The sequence below is a fragment of the Andrena cerasifolii genome, chromosome 3, assembly GCF_050908995.1.
Source record: "Andrena cerasifolii isolate SP2316 chromosome 3, iyAndCera1_principal, whole genome shotgun sequence".
NCBI lineage: Eukaryota > Metazoa > Arthropoda > Insecta > Hymenoptera > Andrenidae > Andrena > Andrena cerasifolii.
Window position 1 is genome coordinate 8,409,506 of NC_135120.1, and position 23,575 is coordinate 8,433,080.

At 41.9% G+C, this 23,575-nt stretch overlaps 3 protein-coding genes and 1 long non-coding RNA gene across 11 annotated transcripts; 3 read left to right on the top strand and 1 right to left on the bottom strand.

Moving 5' to 3' along the window:
• Window positions 1-1,500: 1,500 nt before the first annotated feature.
• On the bottom strand, window positions 1,501-2,615 carry LOC143367118 (uncharacterized). Its single transcript, XR_013084983.1, has 2 exons — window positions 1,777-2,615; window positions 1,501-1,692 (listed from the first exon to the last, which is right to left on the bottom strand). It is a non-coding gene; the product is annotated as an uncharacterized LOC143367118 (long non-coding RNA).
• Window positions 2,616-3,287: 672 nt separating this feature from the next.
• Pop2 (CCR4-NOT transcription complex subunit Pop2) lies at window positions 3,288-7,018 on the top strand. 3 transcript variants are annotated; one of them, XM_076808636.1, is made up of 8 exons: window positions 3,288-3,495; window positions 3,885-3,979; window positions 4,237-4,454; window positions 4,857-5,042; window positions 5,127-5,286; window positions 5,372-5,648; window positions 5,733-5,873; window positions 5,952-7,018. In XM_076808636.1, exons 3-8 carry the CDS (start codon window positions 4,364-4,366, stop codon window positions 6,078-6,080), a joined length of 984 nt encoding a protein of 327 aa, XP_076664751.1. In that variant the 5' UTR covers window positions 3,288-3,495; window positions 3,885-3,979; window positions 4,237-4,363; the 3' UTR covers window positions 6,081-7,018. The 3 variants fall into 3 exon arrangements, with proteins under 3 accessions (XP_076664751.1, XP_076664752.1, XP_076664753.1); XM_076808637.1 differs by lacking the exon at window positions 4,237-4,454 and having other exon boundaries at window positions 3,295-3,495; XM_076808638.1 differs by lacking the exons at window positions 3,288-3,495; window positions 3,885-3,979 and having other exon boundaries at window positions 4,387-4,408.
• Window positions 7,019-7,277: 259 nt separating this feature from the next.
• Window positions 7,278-14,685, top strand: Mesh (sushi domain containing 2 mesh). Of its 2 annotated transcripts, XM_076808491.1 has the most exons (16): window positions 7,278-7,755; window positions 8,230-8,471; window positions 8,583-8,770; window positions 8,862-9,177; window positions 9,486-9,654; window positions 9,713-9,973; window positions 10,050-10,240; window positions 10,313-10,458; window positions 10,530-10,811; window positions 10,921-11,390; window positions 11,471-11,745; window positions 11,825-12,099; window positions 12,178-12,332; window positions 12,401-12,583; window positions 14,043-14,193; window positions 14,278-14,685. In XM_076808491.1, exons 1-16 carry the CDS (start codon window positions 7,344-7,346, stop codon window positions 14,369-14,371), a joined length of 3,810 nt encoding a protein of 1,269 aa, XP_076664606.1. In that variant the 5' UTR covers window positions 7,278-7,343; the 3' UTR covers window positions 14,372-14,685. The 2 variants fall into 2 exon arrangements, with proteins under 2 accessions (XP_076664606.1, XP_076664605.1); XM_076808490.1 differs by lacking the exons at window positions 14,043-14,193; window positions 14,278-14,685 and adding an exon at window positions 12,741-13,761.
• Window positions 14,686-15,224: 539 nt separating this feature from the next.
• On the top strand, window positions 15,225-23,433 carry LOC143366984 (xylosyl- and glucuronyltransferase LARGE1). 5 transcript variants are annotated; one of them, XM_076808536.1, is made up of 12 exons: window positions 15,225-15,536; window positions 16,695-16,846; window positions 16,907-17,037; window positions 17,664-17,847; window positions 19,225-19,769; window positions 19,856-20,005; window positions 21,755-22,057; window positions 22,263-22,459; window positions 22,519-22,660; window positions 22,727-22,857; window positions 22,954-23,046; window positions 23,216-23,433. In XM_076808536.1, the coding sequence occupies exons 2-12, from the start codon at window positions 16,768-16,770 to the stop codon at window positions 23,331-23,333; spliced, it is 2,073 nt and encodes a 690-aa protein (XP_076664651.1). In that variant the 5' UTR covers window positions 15,225-15,536; window positions 16,695-16,767; the 3' UTR covers window positions 23,334-23,433. The 5 variants fall into 5 exon arrangements, 4 of the variants coding, with proteins under 4 accessions (XP_076664651.1, XP_076664652.1, XP_076664653.1 ...); XR_013084878.1 differs by lacking the exon at window positions 15,225-15,536 and adding an exon at window positions 16,150-16,211 and having other exon boundaries at window positions 22,944-23,046; window positions 23,216-23,234; XM_076808535.1 differs by lacking the exon at window positions 15,225-15,536 and adding an exon at window positions 16,150-16,211.
• The last annotated feature ends 142 nt before the right edge of the window (window positions 23,434-23,575 follow it).

Here is a 23,575-nt window from a genome sequence, read left to right on the forward strand (position 1 = left end):
ACTTTCCACCGTTCGATTTACAGCGCACCGTTACACGTCGGGAACTGTCAGTCGAAATGACTACGGGGGACACCACGACTGGTGCATAGGTACGCCTTTCGATAGCTTTTTTTTTACGGGAGATGGACCTACTTCTAAGTCTTCCTATCGTTTCAGTATCAACGTAGCAGATCCTTAGATTAGCATTCTTTGCCTGATATATGTACGAAATAATCAGCTCCATTTTCACAGGAACACGCAGGGCAAATTGATTTCTATCCCCAATCCATCAATCCTTACAGATTTTCTCGTTATGTAACAGGTGAGTGGATTGGACAGTTCGGAGACTTTGTTCTAGTCCGATGTTAATGATCTTTTGAATCACGATAAACAAATCCCAGCGGCTGGATTTTATCGAGAGCCGATGAAGTTGTTTACTACTGTTCCCTGGGGATTTGCGATCGACAAGCATCGACGCATTTATCGCTTCTAATCGATGTTTTTCTTCGCTGACCGCATTTGAATGAGTTATCTAAATGGCCGCGTTATCTTTAACTGCTTTTTTATGAATTGCTCGAGAAATTCTACTAACGGCAAGGTGTTATCGATACTGGCCTCGATTTTGCTGGAACACTTGGAAAACTTTTACTTAAATACCTTACAATAGGACGGGGAAGCTTTGCGGAAGGTTGCGCCAGAAAGCAGATTATGCTTACAAATAAGAATTATTTTATTAAGTCATCACTATAAATTCCCTGCTGTCATGCACATGACTGTGAATGAAGAGCCGGCAATGTCGGGCTTGAAATACAGCTCGATGCATTGCAAGCGCAGAATAATAGAAAGCAGAAGAAGCTGTTCGATCTGATACAATGCTAATACACCTAATTCTAATCGGTATCCTATATTTACAAGAGTATGATGCACGCAACTGATTCAGTTCTTATTACTACACTCCGTGCATTGGGCGGCAGGCGTCGTTCGTTCACGAACAGACTTGCTGACATTTTTCCAGCGAGTTGAAATTGTTGGCATTTCCTTGGCAGCCTCCGTACGCGAATTCCTCGCACCGATCTGTGGCCGGATTGTATCCATACTTTATTATGAGCGCTTTACACGGACCGTGCTCCAGTGGCAGAAGGCACTCTGTGAATAAAGGAGAATTATCGTTGCATAAAGTGGCGGGAAAATGATGTAACAATGAAATCATTGGCGAATCGAGTTTTAATCAGTGGCGGATTTAATTTTCAGCCGATGAACAGTTGCCGCCTGGGCCCCAGCCAAGGAGACCTCCCAGGGCCTCATATATCCGAAAAATTATGATTTTATCCAAAAACTAACTTTGTTTTGATTCCTACAATTTTCATACCACACGCGCGTAAATTTATTTGTAATTCCGTTATGAATACAGGGCGTCCCAGAACGTTTGTCACCTGGGCCTTTTCCCTCAAATCCGCCATTGGTTTTAATGTTCCAAAGCTACGTCGGAAACGTAATAGTGATTAAAGTTACATACGTGGACCCACTCCAGCTGACACTTCGTACGCCAAGACACAGCACAGAACGACCAAGAACAAACAGACAGTTCTCCCTTTCATTTTTTGCGCAGCGTCGTCGTGTTTGCTAGTCGACACGCAATTCCGTGTTGTCACTTCGTTCGGAAACTACGCCGTTTTAGATTATTGAGCATGCTTTATATAGATCGCGCGAGGCCTGGTAGGGGACATTCGTGAAGATGAATGTACGATAGAACGCTTAATCCTATTATCGCTGTGTGTATTTACAGAACACACATACACGCTCAGATGTACAACCATTATTGCAGCTAAATGCATTAAGCGTGCTCGATATGAAGAAAAATACGGGCTAATACAAATTATCGGAAATGTCCATCGAGAACGATTACACTTTGGTCTCGCGCCTGCTGCATCGTTGCATTTACTGTACCATTTCGCGATGCCGTGTAACGATGTTGATTTCGCGATTCATGCGGATAGATACGGCGTTTATCTATCTGTTTTCCACTTATTAATATAAGATAACCTTTCGGGTTTTACATCGCTGGGCAAAGTTAATAAATCCTAAAGTCTGTATACATGCAATTTTCCTATTCACAATTGAAGAGTCTCTGTAAAAAACACTGTGTCAGAAATCAGATTTTCCAGGGGAGAGACAAAAACTTCCCCGACTTTGAATTATTTACGGAATTCGATTTGCTTTGATTGCTAGATGTGCTTAAGTATGCAATAATCCAAATGCTTCACAAAAATTTCCGTGTTTCGCATTAATATAGTCCAAATTCGTGAAAAAAAGAATTGGATTTGTAGAGAAGCCTGTGTGTGCCACCACGTAGGTGCAGAAAAAAACCGAGTGTGCTATTTATTTAAATTTCGAAGCACTGTAAGTGCCAACTCTGTTTGCCTATCGCTTAATTGGCTCTTACGTTGTTTTCTACAGACGTGACGTTGGACGTACCAGCGGTATCATCTTTTAGCACTATTGCTACCTTATTTCCAAAGGGAAATTGCATTAAAATTCTATGCTACAGTATTACCATTGGCACGTAGAACCATTTTCCATAAAAGTTTCTTTTTTTAATTTTAGCACGTACAGTGTTTCCTTAATGGACTCTTCAATTGTATTTGATTGCTTGAAATTTAGGCTTCAAACTCAGCACGCGAACAATTAAAGATGCTCTTGCAATTCACTGCATAGCTACGTTATGCATACGCTCTTTATCAAAGCGTAATGCAATTATCTTCTGCAGCGCAGGCATTCCCGCAATCTTCCGTTGCTATCGCTTATATTCTTGGATAAAGGCAATTATTATTTTATCAGAGACAAGGCAGAGGTTCTGCTTGACCACAGTCGGATCCAGATTACGCAAATTGTTTGCATGATAACGGGATTTATAATGTAGCCAACATTGCAAAAGCAGATAACGGAATCAATATCTTAAACTGGTAAACATCTTCAGTATTGGAATGTTTTTCGTACTTAAAATTCCACTGACACTGGGTGTAGCACTATCGGGTGATACTATCTAGTGATATCAGCACTAAGTTGCTTCGCGTTCCTTCTATACGAATGTATATAGCGCACAGCAACTATTATAGGTTTCGGATTACAGATTTTTTCATAAAACGCGCCCAAGTTTAGCGCTCGATCGTCGCGCGTTGCGACGAAATCATGCATTTTTATGTCCCCTGTTGCGTTCTACTCGAATGGTAATACCACTGGACTACGCCCGTCGCGCCCTCTACGATTTCGCTACTGTCGATTCGTGAATGAGCATCCTGGCAACGCCACGGACCATGAAGAAATCCACTCTAGCGATTTTGGCGCCCTAACTTCAGGCTTTACATAGAGGGAATTGCTGTTTCGAGTTTGGAAACTCGTTTAACCTGTCCCGTAGTGTATGACAGAAGATTCGAAGGTGTAATAAGTGTTTGATGAACTCCCGTTTCGGTGGATAAACAGTAAACACGTCGTGCGAGAGAACGAGCGCACAAAGAGGTACATCGCGACACTTATTCCTCTCATATTTACCCGAGCAAACCGTTTTTGTTTATCTGAAATACATAACCTATTTTTACTTCGAACGTTTATTTTGGACACTAACACTACAGGGGACCGCCTATTATCGCTTCAATTCTCCCTTCCGTTGCGTCTTAAGTCGCCGTCGCATTTCCGTCCTTTTATCCACTGTGTATTTGTTATGACAAGCGATTGCAGTTTGCGCGGACTTCTAACCTTCAAGTTATGTTTATTTGGCAGCTATTTAATTCGAATTTCCGCGTCGCTTCTCGATTAAACCCGTAGCAATTCCCTATCTAATATCGTACGCGCGCATTGTGCAATACCAGCCGTTTGGCCAGTGGTAATATTTATATGTATACTTGCAGTGATATGAAGGAGGTAAAGCTGTGACGGTGGGAATCAAACATAAAAATAGCCCCGGTGACGACAGGAATATCTAACCTTATGCCCTCGGCTACCGGTACGTACCGAGCATCCTGTGCTTCTCAAATGTATTTGCTCTCTGTACCAGGGTACTCCTTAGCGTACAATTTTCATAAGAGGTTCAGCAGCCGTATCGGTAGAAGTTGCGAGGCGGTTAGATCAGGCCCTCGGAAGCGCTGAGCTTGACAATTCGTTTGTTCAAGTTAAATGACAATTGATCGTACGATAGATACCAAAGGTGAAACACGTATGCGCGACCTCTAAAATAATGCATGTGGCACATACTTATTACAGGAACTGTGAAGCAATATAGATAGAATACTTTGGATTTGTGTGGATGAAGTTAGGAGGAAGCGTCCTTCCAGAAGAGCTGCGTAATTGAAGTCCTGTTTGAAAGTAGTAGAATATATTAGAACATGCAATGAAGTTCCCAAGAAATATACAGTCTCTGTTGCTGCAAGAAAAGGTGTGCGCTTTCAGAGAATTTCAGAAGAATGCACAGATGCTAGAAGGTGCAGTTTTATGAGCCATTACACGGGCTCTGTTAGATGCTAATTATCTGTATACTTCATTCCGAATAAAATAAGATTTTCAAAGTAATGAATAAGAACGAACAATCCACTACCCACGCTCCCGCCATTTCTTTTTTTTTTTTAATAGAGAGAATTACGAAATTTATATTTATGTTACTTAGAGAAGTAATATCAGCAGTGATAGTAGCGTATGATATGGAAAGGTCTCTTATGAGATGAAATTAGAGAAGTTAATAAAAACTATGAAATGTTAAGAGTACCAGAAAACGGACGCTGGTATATTATACGAAAATATGCGATAGAAATCGCACGCTGGTTTCTGTTGTGTTAATGCCTGTTAGTGCCTGCTGAATAATGTTGGTGTTTTACATAATTTTTCAGGAGGAAACAACCCTATAGGGCAGCAGAAGGGTGGGGCGACTATGCCCAGTAATGAAGAATGCGGGATTCGAGATGTTTGGGGACACAATCTCGAGGAAGAATTTCGCACAATTCGGCAAGTCGTACAACAATATCAGTACATTGCAATGGACACTGAATTTCCCGGAGTAGTAGCTAGACCTATTGGTAAAATATATGAGGAAATGATAACATGATTATTTAACTGTACGATAATCGTTAGAACGATCTAATTCCTGTTTTTTGGCATAGGTGAATTCAGAACTAGTGCTGATTATCAGTATCAGTTGTTACGATGTAACGTAGATCTTTTACGAATAATTCAGCTCGGTCTTACGTTTCTCGACGAATCAGGAAACACGCCTGGGGGTAGTTACACGACATGGCAATTTAATTTCAAATTTAACTTACAGTAGGTTTCAAAGATGTGTAATGTATTATCCGAGCTATAAAGCGAGGTGAAAGACGATAGTATTTTATGATCTTTTATTCAATAGGGAAGATATGTATGCACAGGACAGTATAGACATGCTGCAAAACAGTGGTATACAATTCAAAAAACACGAAGAAGAAGGTATCGATCCATTAGACTTTGCTGAACTTTTAATGACATCGGGAATCGTTCTTGTTGACGACATAAAATGGCTATCTTTCCATTCTGGCTACGACTTTGGTTATTTACTGAAACTCCTAACAGACCAAAATTTACCACAGGAAGAAAGCGAATTCTTCGAACTTCTTAGGATATATTTCCCAACGATATATGACGTAAAAGTGAGTTTGCGCGAGCGATTGTTTGTAATAGATGAAAACTGTGTGTTTCCGCTATAATTCTAATACGCAACTTTTTGTACGCAGTATTTAATGAAATCTTGCAAAAATTTGAAAGGAGGCCTACAAGAGGTGGCGGAACAATTAGAAATTCAAAGAGTGGGACCGCAACATCAAGCTGGATCTGATTCGTTACTTACTGGAATGGTTTTCTTTAAAATGCGGGAGGTAAATGAATGTTCAAAGATGCCTACAAGTATATTTGTGTACAGTTTTGAGAATAACAATGGGAAAATTCTGTTCCAGATGTTTTTCGAAGACAACATTGACGACGCGAAATATTGTGGTCACTTATACGGTTTGGGAACATCATTCGTAGTGAATGGTTCGGGAGGATATCTAGACAGTAACGGAGACAATTCTTCGTCCTCGTAATGTTAAAAAAAAAAAACTATCACGCCCCAGTCGGAACAGATTATTTCATTACAAATAAAATGTTATAAATAATGTTTCACTTAATGATCAAGCGTATAGTTCATATCCACAATATTACATTCAAAACACCACCGTAGATCACGACTATCACCAATCGAAGAAAATGAAACCGTAGGGATATTTTTTCATGTGCGCGCATTTTTTCTTTGTATCCGCGAATTTGAGTCTTTCATAGGTTTCTTCTGTGATACATGCTATTAATCGAAAATACTTACAATACTATGCAAGATAAGATATGTAATATAATTTCTTTACGAAACATTTACGACAATATTGGTATACAAGATACAATCGCAGTACAAAAGAGAGGAAAATAGAAAACAAATCTACTTTTAAGATTTTTCAAAAAGTCTCTTGACTGTTGGGATGGGAGATTAGAAAAGCATTGCGGGAAAAAAAAATTGAAAGGAAAGCAAATACAATATTGCATTGTTTAAGTACATCCATCAGTGTTCATATGTACATTTATCATACAATGCATTTATAGATCATTACATTTTAAGCCGGGCAATTTCTTATATTTAGCATTTTAATAAATATCCGTCAAAATCGCGTTTCGTGCAAATTCAGATCGACCGAACAAGGTATTAACATGTAGCATTAAAAAGAAATCCTATCGTTCATCCGACTAATTCCTCTCGAATGATTTTCGCTATCTCTATCTCTATAAACAGCAGATTTATTTTCTAAAATTACTTCCCGCGCAGTGTTCCCCGTACATACCACGAATGTTTTATTGTAAAACGCATTAGCTATGAGACTAAATGCAGGAACAGTCTTTCGTCACACGTTGCGAAAAATCGCGCAAGAAAACACATTTCCTTTGTAAATAACACGTCGTTCCAGAGATACAATAAACATCTTACTTAAAAAAAAAACTATGTTGCTTTTTACTGACTTCAAGAACAAAAAAACACCAAAAAAAATATTGACACGCGTGCAGCGTGTGATTACTTAAATTAAGGAATTACACAGAATTATTTGAAGGGCATTCACGCATTCGAAAAGTAGGACACTGGCCCTTCGGCCGTTCCATTCGTTCAACTTTTTACGTCAGTTTATCCACCTGTAGTAAAGAGATAAACGTGCGTTATCACAATATAACTGATACCAGTACCGTTATCAAGATTCGTTGCCTGAAACGAAACTCAGTATCGCCGAGCGTGCTAGACAAATCGGTTCATTTATCCTGATTTATTAAAAATGCGGAACGACGAGTTTCGCCTCGACCGCGTTTTTCGATTCTCGAGATCTATCGTCGTCTCCTGTTGCCTTATCTTCTTATTGACAACACGGATATCGGCCCAAACCGACAACGAAACATTCGAGAGTGCATTCGGATTGATCGAGCCCGAATCTACAGAGAATAAGGAATCCCTTTACACGGATAGCAATGGGAATCACGCAGATGTGACGGAGAAGAAGGAACCAGGCGCCCCTTTAGAAGTGGAAGACCTTATCGAGATTGAAAATAATCATGAAGAAGAAACGGGGGAGGAAGTTCCACCTGATACCGTTAAAGAGCCAAAGAACGAACCAAAGGCAGAAGTAACAATTTCCGGAGGGCTTGCCGGCAGAATAGCTGAGGAGAAGACCGGGAAGTATGTGAGATACGGTAAGTCTATTGATATCGAATGGGCGTGACCACTGTACCTTCTATTTTCCTGTGCGCGGAGTCATTCCTTCGCGTAAAATCACAAATTGAAGTTATCAGGCATATTATATTCATTGAGAGAAGCGTATATACTTTTCTTTTTCTACTATCAGCATTCTCGAAATATGTACCATGTGTACCATTTGTTACATAGTCCAACTAAGGAATCAGATCTTATCTTCTTTATCAGTTACTCACTCTAACGTGAATCGGAGATGAATCACTGGATTTATGTCGTCATGGTTTTCGTAATGAGTACCGAGTACTTCAGCCTTCCGTTCACGTTTAAATATAACTCGAAACATTTCTTTAAGATAATACTTTTATTAAAAGACGCAGAATCGAAAATATGGAATTTGTAATTCTTGAATAGATAAACGTATCCAAGGAGAATCGTAGATAATATAAGACATCTGGATTCACGTGCTTTTGTAGATTCGGATTCACCGGAAGCGGACAGATACGCGCCTCGTCCAGATGATTCAGTCCCCGACTACGTCTTAACAGAATCCAGATTGACGGACATCCGAACGAAGTTCTTGTACTGGTTCTTCGATAAGGGTGGTGACAACGATTACGGCGATTACCAAACCGACATACAATCGTCCACACCCCAAATACACAAGAACTTCAACTATCAGCTGCCTTTCTACGGCTTTAGATTTAATTACACCAGAGTACGTTACCCTGCAACACAGTACACAATACTTAATCTACCAAATTGGATCCCAATAGGCTAGCCTTACAAGACTTCTAATCATCATCTAAGAAACTCGATCACCTTCTAGGTATCCATGAATGGATTCTTGGAATTCAGCGACCCCCCTGTACACTACACCTACCCCCTCGTATTCCCAGTCAAGGACTGGCCGAAGCAGAACGATCCCAGTTTCATAGGAATATTCTTCAGCAAATGTCGCATAGGAAAGTTGAGGAGAACCGACATTGATCGCAGGAAGCCGGGCGTGTACTTTAGGTAGGTGAAAGGCTACAGGTATACTCCGCAAATATACCACAGAATTATGATAGTCATGTTTAACTTTGCGACTTGTGAAAATGCATGCCAGGCTCGAAAGAGACTTGGAGAGGAGGAAGGATCAATTTGGCGTGGAAATGCGAGAGCGTATCAAGTGGGACATCCGCGATGCCATCGTTGGTTCCGACAGCTTCGAACCCAAACACGCTGTTATAGTCACGTGGAAGAACATGTCTTTTGCTGGTGGTATCGGCAACTCCCTTTACAAGACGAACACGTTCCAAATGGTCTTGGTCACCGACGAGGTGATAACCTACGCGATGTTTAATTACCTGGACATTCAGTGGACCAGTCACACGGAAGCTGGTGGTGATACCAGTGGAGGAGAAGGAGGTGTTCCAGCATACGTAAGTTTTGAATTTATTACACCTACCCATGCAGCAAACTTGAAGTACTAAGTCTTCCAAGCGTTGGGTATGGGGTCGCAACTTCAGTTCCCTTTTTTAATAAAACACTTATCAATTCAACACGTCCGCGCCGCGTGAGTCACCGGCAACGCACGGTACTTATCGCGAGCAAAATTTTCATCAAATAGACAAGCGCATTCCTTGATTCGATTACGGAAGCGATACCAGGGGCAGAAGTTGAAGTACACGCGCGACTCTCCCTATCATTCGCTGTTGCAATCTAATTTTTCATCACAAATTGCGCGAAGGTTGGCTTCAACGCCGGAAACGGCACCCAGAGCTACGAATACAAGCCCTACTCCCAAATGTCGACGATTCGCGACTTGACCGGAAGAGGATGGGCGAACGGTTTCCCAGGGCGCCACATCTTCAGAATAGACGAAAGGATCATGCTGGGAACTTGTAACAAGGATATCGGTAAGCTCGAAGAACGAGAGAAATTGGAGGATCTATGACAGGATCGCGTACGTTACAGCTGGAACGAATTTGCCCCTCGTGTTCGCACCCGAAAGCGGAAACATGTTGGGCGGCACGATCGTTAACATCACAGGGCCGTGTTTCAATGAGACCGAGAAGATTCGATGCAGATTCGAGACCGAGGTCGTGGAGGGTATCGTGGTGGACAGGAATCGCGCCATTTGCGTTCAGCCGTTCGTGAAGGCACAGGGGTACATCCGATTCGCGATCAGCATTGGTGAAAGCAAAGTTTACAACTGGAGAGGGAAATATTTCATCGGTAAAATTTATTCTATAGGCCTATTAATCGTTAACCGAATGATAGGAAGGATATTAACTGTATCGGCACTGTTCAGAAACCCCAGCCACAGCGACGGAGAAGATCTTCGTTGGAAATACGGTTCGCGAGCGCGAGCCGGCAGAAATAAAGATCACGTGGGATAGTTATAACTTAACCAGTAATTTGAACGCGGGCGTGCAGATATCTTTGTGGGGATACCGTGAAACGAAAACCACCCCGGAGTTCGAGTACATCGCTAGTTTAGAGGTTGGTAGCAGAAGAACTCGTGCACAACGATGAGAAATATTATACACGTGTATATCGTTGATAAAAATTTAGAAAGCGTACACGAATCTTGGCTACTACATCATCAGGCCAGCCAAATACCGGGACGAGTACAATCCCTACCAGCAAGACATGTCCTTTGGATTTATTCAACTTAACGTGACGGAACCTCAGCAATACTTCGGCCTTAATATCACACCGTACGTAAATTATAAGTAAGGAATCATCCCCGAAATTGCCAGGTGAGTAACAACCTGAGAAATCTTTCTAGGAATCTGTGGAGTAGGCCCGTCCCATTGGGATGGTACTTCAGTCCTCAATGGGAACGACTATACGGATCGAAATGGCCCCAACGTCTTTGCGACAAGTGGATCATGAACGACAGGTACTTGAAGAACTTCGCTGCGGACGTATCCCTGTGCCCGTGTATCGAGAAGTTCGCGTTATCCGACAAAGGTCGATACCTTCCGGATTACGACTGCGACAAGGACTCGAATCTGGACTGCATGTACAACCAACACGCGCATCACTGCGTGAGGACAGGTGCGCCGAAGTGAGTACCTTTCTTTTACGTGACATCAGAGTCCAATGCAGTACCAATATGAAGCCTATGGTACCACGCTACGCGCAAAGGGGATTTCAGCGTTACGTTTCGTTTGTAGCATGGACGGCTCCGAGCAGCAATGTTGCTACGACAAGAACGGGTACTTAATGCTGACGTACGATCAGCAATGGGGCTCGAGGCCACACCGTTCCCACAACTTAGGATATTACCCGTGGGACGAGGCGAACAAAGTGCCAACCCTGTCCCACTGGTACCACGACATACTTCCGTTCTACATGTGCTGTCTGTGGCAAGAGGAGCATGCAGTCGGTTGCGAAACGTTCAGATACGAGAGACGACCGAGCCAAGATTGCGTTGCTTATCAGTCGCCAGCGGTGGCGACGGTATTCGGTGATCCCCATATCATCACGTTCGATAATCTACCATACACGTTCAACGGGAAGGGAGAATTCGTTCTGCTGCGTGTAAACCGCGCGAAAGATAAGCTTGACGTGCAAGGCAGGTTCGAGCAATTACCAAACAACATGTACGGTGTAGTTAAAGCTACACAGTTGACGTCTGTAGCAGGTAACTGACACGGTGATTGGAGCCCGACTGTTTTTCCCCGGATCACTTTAATAGATCCGTCCCTCTAATTTGCCCCACAGCGAAAGGGAACAACAGCTTTACTATAGAAGTTCGCCTGAGGCCTAAGCACGCACAGTGGAGGTATAGGCTCGATGTCTTCGCGGATAATCGCCGAGTATACTTCGACAGGCCGTCCCTCAAGTTCCAACACTTCCCCGGCGTGGTGGTTTACACGCCCACGTACATTCTAAATCAGAGCGAAGTGATCATCATGTTCGACACCGGCGCGGGCGTAGAAGTGGTCGAAAACGAGGGATACATGTCGGCTAGAGTATATTTACCTTGGTCCTACATGGTATAACTTGAGATTATTCTGTGCAGCGTTGAATTTGAAATGAACGGAAATCGGTACCATCGTATTCGATTGATTCTAGAACAAGACCAAAGGACTCTTCGGTAATTGGAACTTCGACGTATCGGACGATATGATGAACCCAGACGGACAACGAGCGCCCACGACCAATTTGAACCACTTCGAGTCTGTTCATAAAGACTTCGCGGTGCAGTGGATGTTGGAGGATAAAGAAGACGAAGCAAGAGGGGGTGCTCTGTTCACTAGAGAATTCGGTAGGACCGCGAGTTACTACGCCAATAGAACTTTCGAGCCCGAATGGAGGAAAATGCCTTCGGAAATACTGCCGCCTAACAGGTGACTAGCGGTTTCTTTGACGCTTTTGGATAAATACAGAGTTATCGTTGGAAAATCGCTTATCCTGTTCTGTCGCAGGTCGTACGATATACAACGAGCTAGCGATCTCTGCGGAGACGTGTATCAATGCCAATACGACTATGCGATGTCGCTTAATCGGGATTTAGCTCACTTCACGCTCAATTACTACAGCACGTACACTGCAATAAGAGACCTTAACGCGGGTGATCCAGGTGAGATATATGAATCTATTCGTACCATTGCTAATTATGCCTTCCACAATTTACGCTACTCGTTTCAGTGAGATCATGCGGCATATTGGAGACCCCGCGTTTCGGGCGCAAGAGCAACTTCTTCTTCACGCCTGGCACGAAAGTCACTTTCGAGTGTAATCAAGATTTTATATTAGTTGGTGACCAACGACGCATTTGCATGGAGGATGGTCACTGGGACGTACCGGAATACGGCTACACAGAATGTCTACGTAAGTATTTCAGTAATTTTCTATTACAGCCTATTTTCTCACCCTCTACTATTTTTCACAACGTTCGAGGCCCATCCCGAATTCCACAATCACATTCCGCGCACCGAGAACGCTGCAGGCAGGAGAATAAATATTGTTTGCTATTACGTGAATATAGGTCAGGTCGAGTATGCTCAGCGTACAGCGTGGACGACAATGGGCATTATTTGCGCCGTTTTAATTCCCGTAACGGCATTGGTCGCGGCCGCCTTTCTTTATATAAGAAAGAATCAATCGCGAGGAGGTTCCGTAAAATCATGGCGTTACTCTGAACGTGGGTCCGGCGTCGACAATGACTCCACATTGTTGACGCGCACCGCACCGTTGAAAACATACGACAGACCAATTTCACCTGCTAGCGACTCTAGTACCGCAACGAGCACTATCAAAAAGCCCCATAGCTATGACAAAGTCTATCGCACCCACGAACCCTTGCCGAACAGACCGGATGTCGATTTCGAGGACAAAGATTGGGACCTGAAGGAACCAAATTCCCCCACTGATTCGGAAAAGAGTATGCCAGATTCTATTAGGAAAGCTGGAAGTCCCACCAAAGAGAGCGACGTATGAAATGGTTGAGCAAATATTGTTAAACGTTTGAATAATATCATTTCCTTGGCATGCTCGACATTCCAGAATTTCATCATCTAGGTGTATATCGAATCTTTGGAAGCATCTCTTCCATGACAAATAATCGTAAACGTTTTATTCTTTGCCCGTAACTATTTGCATTTATATTTTTGAAATGATTCCATGGTAAATGGCGCATGATAGTATAATTAAGTATCATTTGCATAAGAGTCCACCCCACTTGACAACGGGTATATACATTTCGCATCGAACATTAACGAAAGGATTTATTCTGCTCGGCCGGGAATCTGCTCTGCTGTGGAATAGAAATATTCTCCATTTACAGAATTCTGTTCATTGAGTAATACGCTGAATATTATATCGTGCTGTTGAATCAGAAATAAGCATCATATACTTGTGTAAAGCATAATGCATAATAATTTTGAGTGCATTAAAATGCAGTAATAAATATTGTTAATTCAATAATAAAGTTTAATGTAGCATGATTGTATAAAATGCTTGATAATTAATGTAAAAATACGGTTCAATAAACTTTTTTATACCTTCAAGTATTCAGGAAATTTCTATTCCACATGCATTTACTAAGAATTTCCCAAATGATCTAAAGGAAACTGATTGGAACCCCTACAGTGGAATGGAAATTTCCACCGAAATGATCGTCATCATTTTTGTCACCACTTCAATCCTTCTACCTTCGTCCCTCTTTACTGTGCCCTATTACAAAGCTGTATTATGACTACTCCTGAATATCTTTACCATTGCATTGACCATCAGAAACATTGCCGTGTCTTTCTCCCATTAATACTATAAATTTCATTGGAAACCACAGGTCAACAGGAGTATAGTTCACGTCAAGCTGGTATTACGAGTGGCATAATACTTGGTTGCCTAATTCCAATTATACTTGTAATAGTTTGCGTGGGAATGAGACTTCTAAAGAAACGAAAAGAGGAACGAGAACAGGATGAAGCACGCGATAGGTATTACAACGAATACAAATCACGACCATATCGCTTTAGACTCTCATTGGCCGGACACTAATATACCGTGAACCTTTTGCGCAGGGCAAGAAGCGCAGAACTACGCGCATTAAAGAAAATTGGAGATGATGATGACGAGCCTACTTTATATCCGAGCAAAGCAACGGACATCAACTAAATAGTATTACATATTTTATAAAAGAATCTTTTTTATAACTTGCATCACAGCATCGTACATTGTATTTCTCATTTCAAGGCACAATCATATTCTAGAAACCTATCTGTGGTATTCGAAACTTTTCTACTCTAGTTTCAACTAGTTCGATAGTTAGCATAAACATAAATATTGTAGGATGAAACGTTTCATTAAGAGTAGAAATGCATCCTTTTTACCTGAACTATAATCTATGACACGAATTATATTCTATGACATGAATTGTAGCGTATTTATTACGTATATACGTGAACTGATAAATAGTACGTAATTCAGTATACATTGAACTCCATTGTAATTTTGTACTCTCATAAGATGGAAAAATAGACTGCAAAATACGTATTTCTAAAATTCCCACAAAGACTAATGTTCGAATAGCAGTTTAAGTTATCGGAGGCTCTTTGTACTCACGAAGGTGTCTCCCATTTTCGGGTTTTTTCGCTCTGTCTCTGAGTGCTACGTTCGGCATAGCACTTCTAACAGCCATATAACTAACATACTTCTGATACACTCAAACGAGATTGTGTCCCCCTAAGCGGTAAATCGTTACGAGCAGAACTGTATATATTACGCACTATCTGCTAGTTGTATCTCGGAGAAATGTTACGTTCTGCGCGTTACAATATCTACCGCGAACTTTTGACGTGCTCCGTCGAATTCACTTTGAAAAGAGCTCTCGACCGGCAGCTGCGGCACCCGCGGCTAATTTCAGACCGTAGGGTAGACAATGCCCCCTCGTAACAGAAGCGAGTAACTACCTTACCACGTACCGACTGTTCGTCGTCTCGCGTCCCGTTGCTCGGACAGAGTGGTAATTCTAGGACTGCGTTATCCAGTGATTAAACTATTTACGTTAGACTTCCTGCTTCGAGTGTTTAGGATGCGTGCCGTTCCGACGTTACTCCCGAGCAACTGTAATTACGTGAATTTACGCGGGTTTACAGTGAACACACCTAGATATAACTGCTATTCGTTGACGCATCGACGGGCACCGGTGCTCGGCGAGGTTTTGTTTGTAGAAATTCACAGAGAAGATTCTTAAACGCCCGTGGAGCCCCGTACCCAAAGTGGTTTCGGAGCGATGGATTTAATTGGATGACAGTCGGGGAAAAAAGTCGCGGTACCGGAGGTATGTGTCTGCGGAAATTCACCTTTCATTCGAACAGCGTTTTTCGGTACTGTTGCTGTTTTTAATAAGTCCATTGTTGGGACAACAAACACGTAAATTAACCTCTTTCATTTGTTTGTACCGTGTCGCATTTGCACATGTCACGTGTGAACATGTACTTGACTCGTGTTGTACCTGCGTAATGACTCTCGATAAAGGTGAAATAGATAATAAAGTTTTTTTAAATGTTTCGACTTAGAAGTAACACCGCGTTCAATGTCACGTAAATAACAGCGTATTTATAACTTTTTTCCCTGACTTGACACACACGTCACGTGCTGAAATCTTATAATCCTATTTGTTAACCATATTCGCTGACGCCTTTAGGCGTCCGCCGCGCGCGCTCTGCTGATTCCACTGCGGGCTTATAAGCGCTGTAGTTAGGGAATACAATCCCGGCCATTATTTACTATCCCGGGATTTTTTAAAGTCTGTCTCGGGATTTTTGGACTAATCCCGGGATTGGGTAATAGAAAACTTCAGTAATTATAATGATTTATTATGTGCTAAAATTCTAAATCTTTATTTAATGTAAACGAACTTACAGTCTATCATTAGTCTGAAATAATAATAAAATCAGTAAACCATTATGAAGATTTGTGGAAATGCGAAGGAAGAAACAGCAAAGCACCTAAAGTACGTACGTATATAACTACAATATTTCGACTTTACGTGTTCAGAGAAGTTGCGATTTGCAACTCGCGTGATTTCGAAATAGCGGAAAGTGAGAATATCATTGTAAAAATAAATATGGTGCAGTTAGCTGTATGCGACTTAACATTATTATTTAAATAAATCATTATTACTATTATCGTCATTATTATGGAATGACTATGTTTATTTACTCTGTTTATTTTTATATTTTTTTCAGGTGTTCATAAAGTAATTCAGATTTTTAAAAAATCCCAAAATTCTCGGGATTAGTTATATGAAATCCCGGGATTTTTGGAATCCAAAAAATAGCCGGGATCGTGGGATCCCGTATCCCGGGATTGTATTCCCTAGCTGTAGTGTATAAAGGGTTTTAAAGCAAGAAACGTGAAACTATATAAAAGTGATGCAATTACATCACAGCCAGTGTGTTCGATTGCCGCATTAATTCCACGTTTTTGTTTGTAGATCTTGGCACTCGTACGATAAAATTTACTCGCTAATCATTCTACGAGTTGGGAAATATGTCTATCATATTACAATGGCTCGATCATGGCTAGGATGTTTGTTGGGCGTTTTAGTACCGTCGACAGTCTTTTACCTGTATTTATTGTTGAATGGTAATATCTGCGTTATTGCTCCGCCGGATCTTGTTCTTGACGTAGCGTGTGTTCTTGTAGTTCCCTCCGCTGAAATCGGTTCCTTCAAACTCGATGGGAAATCGAGCTTGTCGATGGACGTGGAAAAAACGAATTTCTACGCGAAACAGCTCGCCCTCGAAAATTTGCGATCCGAAAATGATCGCGTCGAGGTAAAAGCAAAGTTTTCCCACATTTATCCCGTTAGTTCGTCGATGTTCAGTCTTCGAAGCTCTCAGTGTTAAGACACACCGGGGATTTCAGTCTGTACGAATAAAAAAATTGTTGCAAGGTGATTCTTAATTGTGTGTCAGACGTTAGTAAGTGGTAGGCATTATCGAATATTAGGGTTGCGGTGAAAGAGGCTATCAGTGGTCTGGCTAGCTCAATTGGTTCAAGCAGTCTTCCGTTTCAAATGAAAGATCCGGCTTTCAAATCCCAATTCCGTGATTCAATCGATCGATTTCCTGTAATCCCGTTTGATTCTTTTCCTTGTAAAGAACTTGGAAGTTTGGAGAGCCGAGTTTCATCTCGCCTTCACATTTAGTCGTGGTGTTCTCTTCACTGTAGAACTAAACGGTAGTCGTCGAATTCCAGGCCAACGATTCGAACGCCCCACTCTTTTATTTCTCCTGAATTTATGAGGTCAATCAACAACTTAAAGAAAGGTGACACGCACTTGAGAACCACCCTGTATATATCACATAGGAATGAAAAGACTAACTATCCCATTAGAAAGAACTTAAAGATTGAAACGTCGAAGATCGGCGGTAGACCGTTAACGTCGTTCTCTTTTAAGGCAAAGTGCGAGACCATACACATCGCGATGGTGTGCGCTGGCTACAATTCAACGTTCGCTCTGGTGACAGTAGTAAAATCCGTTTTATTCTATCGTACTAAACCTCTGCACTTTCACTTGCTCGTCGACGAGATCGCAAAGAGAACACTGACGACCCTGTTTGAAACATGGGATCTACCACATGGTTAGTAAACCCTCGCCGCGATTGCCATTCTCATCTGTTCCTTAGGGTCCATCAAATGGACGAATTAATCCCAAATCCATCTTCAACTGTCGTATATACATACGCGTACAACGTATATTCCTGTGCAGTGGCGCACCCAAAGAAAAAGGAAAAAGAGATTAATGTAACTACGGCTGAAGTAATTCAAGAGCTTTGTAAAAAGAAAAGGAAGCTGGATTTTATTGTTTAAATAAATTGTTATTAATGAATTTTATTGAGTTTGTATTAAAATTATTGGATATACTTCCGAATGGCCCCAGTGGCCGAACCACACGAGGTTTGGGGAGAGAGGTAGGGAGGGGGTGTGGAGCCTAAATCTAAAATTATAGCTTCGGGTATTTATTAGTTTCCGAAATATTAATAAAAAATCATTATTAATTTTTTTTTACAAATTATTTTTTTGAACTGCATACACGTAGCCCTAACGGGGACCCATCCTGACCCTCAATTTGTTCTACGGACAGCTGGACGCCGTCTTCTTACCTCTGCGCCCCTCAGACGCCTAAATGGCATGCATATTTAGCTGAAATTCAAAGCCAATTTTCTCGAAAACGAAACGCGATATCACAAAATTGTATCTTATATTTTCGTCTTATTTTGGCCTGTAGAATCACCCCCCCCCCCTAGAGTATAATAATTGATTATCAATAGAATAATAGGTATCCACCTGAATAATAGGATGGATGTTACCCGCAAGTATCTGGTTCAAATCTTCAAACACATCGGTTCCATTCTACCTTGCTTTACGCGCCCCCCGCACTCATCTAGCCCCAGCCAATACTAATATCCAGGACAAATTGGAAAGTGGAATGCGTTGTGTCGGAATAAGTAAACAGAATCGCTAAAAGATTTGTATTAATATCTCGGAAACTAATAAATTCCCGAAGCAACAATTTTAGATTTAGGATCCACACGCGCTCCCCACCCCTCCCGTCAAACCATATGTCGATCGACCACTGGGGCCATTCGGAAGTACAGCGAAATTATTTTTATCCGTTCGACTCGGTTCTCCCCAGGGTTAACTCCTGAGTGCGCCACTGGTCCTATGTACACATATCCACTTATAAATTGAAACGAAAGATCCTGCAGGTTTTCCATCGATCTTAGTTCAAGAGCGTTACACTTCCACGGCATTAGCAACGAACGTCCCCTGAAAAAAAATGTCTAACCTCGCGCTGTTAGTCCGATTGCAAGAATTAAGCGTGCTGGCCGGGTGAACTAAATTTGAACGACCAATTAACCCCGGGGTGTGGCGTTGCCCAAGGAACGGATGGGAGCTGGCGAACGCCGCGCGAGTCTCTGACGTCGACAATTTTTTTCCCCGTTCGCTCGTTCCAGTGAACTTGACGTATTACAAGGCCGAGGGATGGGTGCCGATGGTGTCCTGGATACCGAACAAGCATTACTCCGGCGTTTACGGGCTTCTGAAATTAATCCTGCCGGATGCGATGCGGGAGGACAAAGTGCTCGTATTCGACACGGACGTGACCGTCCTGAACGACGTTAGCTTGCTCTGGAGGATGTTCGAGAAGTTCTCGAACGAGCAGGCCCTCGGACTGACGGAGAATCAGAGCCACTGGTACATAAAGGCGTTGTCTTACGGTCAACGGCCATGGCCGGCTCTGGGACGGGGCTTCAACACCGGCGTGATGCTAATGCACTTGCAGCAACTACGTAACAGAAAATTTACGAGCCTGTGGGAAACTGTTACGAAGCGCGTGCTGGCCTTTATACCGGAGACTAGCTTAGCCGATCAGGACGTGATCAATGCTGTTATCAAAGAGCACCCCTCTGTCGTGTACAAAATAGAGTGCACGTGGAATATTCAGCTGAGCGACCACACCATCAGCGATCTCTGTTATCGCGACGCTGATCGCATAAGTGTACGTAAACTCCCCCCTTCATTGGTAATACTTTTACCTCCCTTCGCTCCAAGAGTTTTCCACGACTGTCGTGCGGCTCCTTTTAGATCGTGCATTGGAATTCCCCTCGAAAGCAGGATGTATATAATAAGCACATCAATGAGTTCCGTAAGTTGCACAAGGTCTTCCTCGAAATGGACGGGAACCTGCTACGCAGACGCTTATTCGGTTGTGATAAACACGAAAGTGTGTCCCAAGTAAGAAAAACCTGTATAGAGGTGTAACTGTTGCAACGGTAGAGGAAGTGCGGTATATTTGGAATACCAGTTTGTTTAAGACGAATAAACAATTACGGCAGAGGGTGGGAGCAAATAAAACTGCATAATATCATATAGAAACTAATAATACACTTTTATGTTTCAAACCCTCAGTAATAATAACAAACCAAAAGTAACTGAAACTGTGGTCTAAATGAAAAATGACAGGAAGTATCGATTTCGTTAGGGTGCAGGTATATTGGAATACCGGTATTTCAATTTACCTTCCCTTTATAAACCTAAGGGTCAGTCCACTGTGACGGTTTAAAAAATTAAGATATTTTTAAAGATTTTTTTCTCCTTAGATACAACTTATAATGCAATAAATCTGTTTGGTATTTATTAAGCTACTCTCATATTATACAAAAAAAAATTAAAAGAATTTTTTTAATTTGTTTTAAAACTTAAAACGCAATTATCTCAAAACAACATTTTTTTCAACTGGAGCAGGTGATTGCAGAAAAACTATTAGACCAATCAGTCTGGAATTTTTACACGTTATTCAGAACATCAGTGGCTATCACGGAAACCTTTTTGGATTAACCATTTCATACTTTTTACAGGGCAAAATGATTGAAAAATTCAGCGTATTTCGACACTTAAACTTCAAACCTTCGGTATTTCGAATTAGCAGCATGGCATTGAAACCTAAAATTTCATGTCATACTTTGTATTCTGCAAATTATCGCAAAACTGACATGGAACCATAGAAGGAACATGTAAATGAGCAGATTAAGTGTTTAAATCTAAAGTTTCGACATATTTTAACCATGATTAGAACGATTGAATACTTGCTGAAAGTGTTTTGCAGATTGGCATGTTCTTACTCTGCAGATTAAGTCGAAAATGTAAAAATGCCGGTTCGTCCACAAGTGATATTAGTTAACGGGTCATTAGCCCCTATTATTTACGGAGTTACAAACTAGATAGCGTTAGTAGTTTATTAAATACTTCGGTATTCCAAATATGCTGCACTTCCTCTACCTTTCTTTCTTCGAATCAAGTAACTTTAACGCGTTGCTACTGTTATTTAGTATATTCTGGTGAATATTCTCACTCTATGTGGCAACTCTGCTTGGTTGTGGCAACTGTGCCAACTGTACCTACTATCTTTGCTACCGTCTGTGTGTTAAACTTAAACTTTCTCTGAACCATCGTTGTATTGGGATCTGACATAGTGATCCTCTAGGGAGTGATCGGTATAAGCGCAGCCATTTTGGAGCAAAATCGCAAATAACATAACCTAAACGTTTATCTATCTCTTTCTATCAGTATTTCTCTCTCTCTTTTTGTCTCTGTCTGTCTCTTTCTATCAGTATTTCTGTTGCTTTTGCTCCAAATCGCAGCAACCAATCAGCGACGATACACGTTGTTCCGATCACTACCTAGACGGATCACTAATCTGACATCCGTCACCATGACATCTGGTGGCGGAAAGTAGAAGCGCTCGTTGGGTACACATCAATTCCTGCCTGTTCTCCTCGTGCCGTTGCAAACAATTCCGCTGAGCGGGATTTGAATCTGCCCAATCGCAAATACTTTGCATAGAAAGGAACATTTTCGCAAAAAACTACATTATTATCGCATGTACAACACATGTATCTTGTACCCATATCGGCGCCACCTTGGCTATGCCCCGCCCCCATGTCAGATCCCAACACCGCAAAGATTGGAACTGCCAAATTCTAGTACAACGAGTCCAGCCCGTGTCGGGATTTCACGCGAGGTGCCACCATGCTGTATCGCACCCATCCGTTTCTTCTCGAGTACGAATACAACGTGTACGCCTCGGCGGACGTCGCTCTAGTAATTCAGTGTAGCGTGGAGAGAATACCGTTGCTGGAAGACCTATCGAAACACTGGTCAGGGACCATAAGCGTCGCGCTATACCTCACCGATGCTGAAGTCCAGAATTTCCTCGAGTTCGTGCGTGGTTCCGTCGAGCTGCGAAAGAGGAAGAACATTGCTTACCACGTGGTGTACAAAGATGGGGTGCGTTTCATTTACGTCTGCATAAGAACTCGACGGATTCTATAATTAATGTCGATGGTTCACTAGCAACAGATATCCAGTAACAAAGCTAACATTTCCGTAAAGTGAACCGACAGTAGCAAGGAATTCTCTATTAGGCGTAGATAGCCAATCAGTTTAACGCAATACGCGCATATTTAATTACACGAGGGTGTGTTTTATCCAGGAATTGTACCCGATCAATTATTTGAGGAACACTGCGATGTCATACGTATCGACTCCATTTATTTTTCAACTGGATGTTGATTTTCTGCCGCAATACGGGCTACACGAGAGCCTCATGGGCTACATCGCTAAATTAAATATTAGCGAGTCGGACAAAGTAGCTTTGATCGTTCCTGCGTTTGAAACCGAACGATACAGGTATACCCCCGCCGCCGAAACATTGCGATATTCTTGCGTGCACGATATGCGTTTTGTAGGTTCACTTTCCCCGCTAACAAGGAAGAGCTACTGAAGTTCTTGAAGCGCGGCGTTTTGTACACATTTCGTTACCATGTTTGGACGCAGGGCCACGCTGCCACGAATTACAGTTACTGGCGGAACACCATGGAACCGTACGAAGTATGTCCGCCGAAGACCTTGCTCGTTGCTTTAATGGGGAGACAATTTAGCTAACGTTATTCATAGGTTTCTTGGGAGCCAGATTTTGAGCCGTACATCGTAGTCTCGAGATTGGCACCGCGATACGATACCAGATTTATTGGCTTCGGTTGGAACAAAGTTTCCTATCTAACGCATTTGACGGTATTAGACTACAAGTAAGAGATGATTCGTGACTATCTTTTTTTTTTTAAACTAACTTTTACAGCATTCGGGCACTATAGCGCAATGCCATAAATTGAAGATTTATATAGGTACATTGTCTTGCCGGATACGTTCATTATTCACCGACCTCATGCCCCTAGTCTCGACATCGGCAAGTTCAGAACCGACTCTATTTATAGGAGGTAAAGTACCATTAAATGCGTTCAAAACAATTTATAGATTTAACACCTTGGGGAGATAGACGCCCAGTACAGCGCGTTGGAGGTTTCGTCGCGTTGTGTACTCCAGTAAATGATAAAGTCATCTTCCCGAATTAAACTAATCTGCTTTTCTCTTGCAACTTCGTTTTAGATGCCTGAAGAAGTTGAAGGACGACTTTGTCGAAGAGCTGGTGACGAAGTACGGCGAGAGTGCCCTATCAAAGTTGAAGAAAGTAACCAAAGAAGAGAAAATAATAAAGCCTGTGTGAACCAAACGAACCAGATTATATTTATATTTTGAGAAACTGTAAAGATGCTAATATTAATGCTATTTTTCCGAATAAAAACTGTCATGAAAAATCACAGAAACCCTTCGGCCGTATTCTTATCCGGCGCATTAGGTGGAGTCGCATCGGAACGCCGCGATGGGGGTTGGGAAATATTTATTAAAATTTAATCATCGTAGTGGAGTGTACAGAGTGGTGCTTTCAGTACATTCTCTTAATGTTAC

Excerpts from the sequence above, each read along its gene's own strand:
- Pop2 (XM_076808636.1), top strand. The coding sequence starts at position 4,364 with ATGAAGTTCCCAAGAAATATACAGTCTCTGTTGCTGCAAGAAAAGGTG. Across the intron at positions 4,455-4,856 it reads GAATGCACAGATGCTAGAAG|GAGGAAACAACCCTATAGGG; the intron begins GTGCAGTTTTAT and ends ATAATTTTTCAG. Across the intron at positions 5,043-5,126 it reads AGTAGTAGCTAGACCTATTG|GTGAATTCAGAACTAGTGCT; the intron begins GTAAAATATATG and ends TTTTTGGCATAG.
- LOC143366984 (XM_076808535.1), top strand. The coding sequence starts at position 16,165 with ATGAAGATTTGTGGAAATGCGAAGGAAGAAACAGCAAAGCACCTAAA. Across the intron at positions 17,038-17,663 it reads CCGAAAATGATCGCGTCGAG|GCAAAGTGCGAGACCATACA; the intron begins GTAAAAGCAAAG and ends TTCTCTTTTAAG. Across the intron at positions 23,047-23,215 it reads ACCGACTCTATTTATAGGAG|ATGCCTGAAGAAGTTGAAGG; the intron begins GTAAAGTACCAT and ends ACTTCGTTTTAG.
- Mesh (XM_076808490.1), top strand. The coding sequence starts at position 7,344 with ATGCGGAACGACGAGTTTCGCCTCGACCGCGTTTTTCGATTCTCGAGA. Across the intron at positions 9,178-9,485 it reads AAGGAGGTGTTCCAGCATAC|GTTGGCTTCAACGCCGGAAA; the intron begins GTAAGTTTTGAA and ends AATTGCGCGAAG. Across the intron at positions 11,746-11,824 it reads ATTTACCTTGGTCCTACATG|AACAAGACCAAAGGACTCTT; the intron begins GTATAACTTGAG and ends GATTGATTCTAG.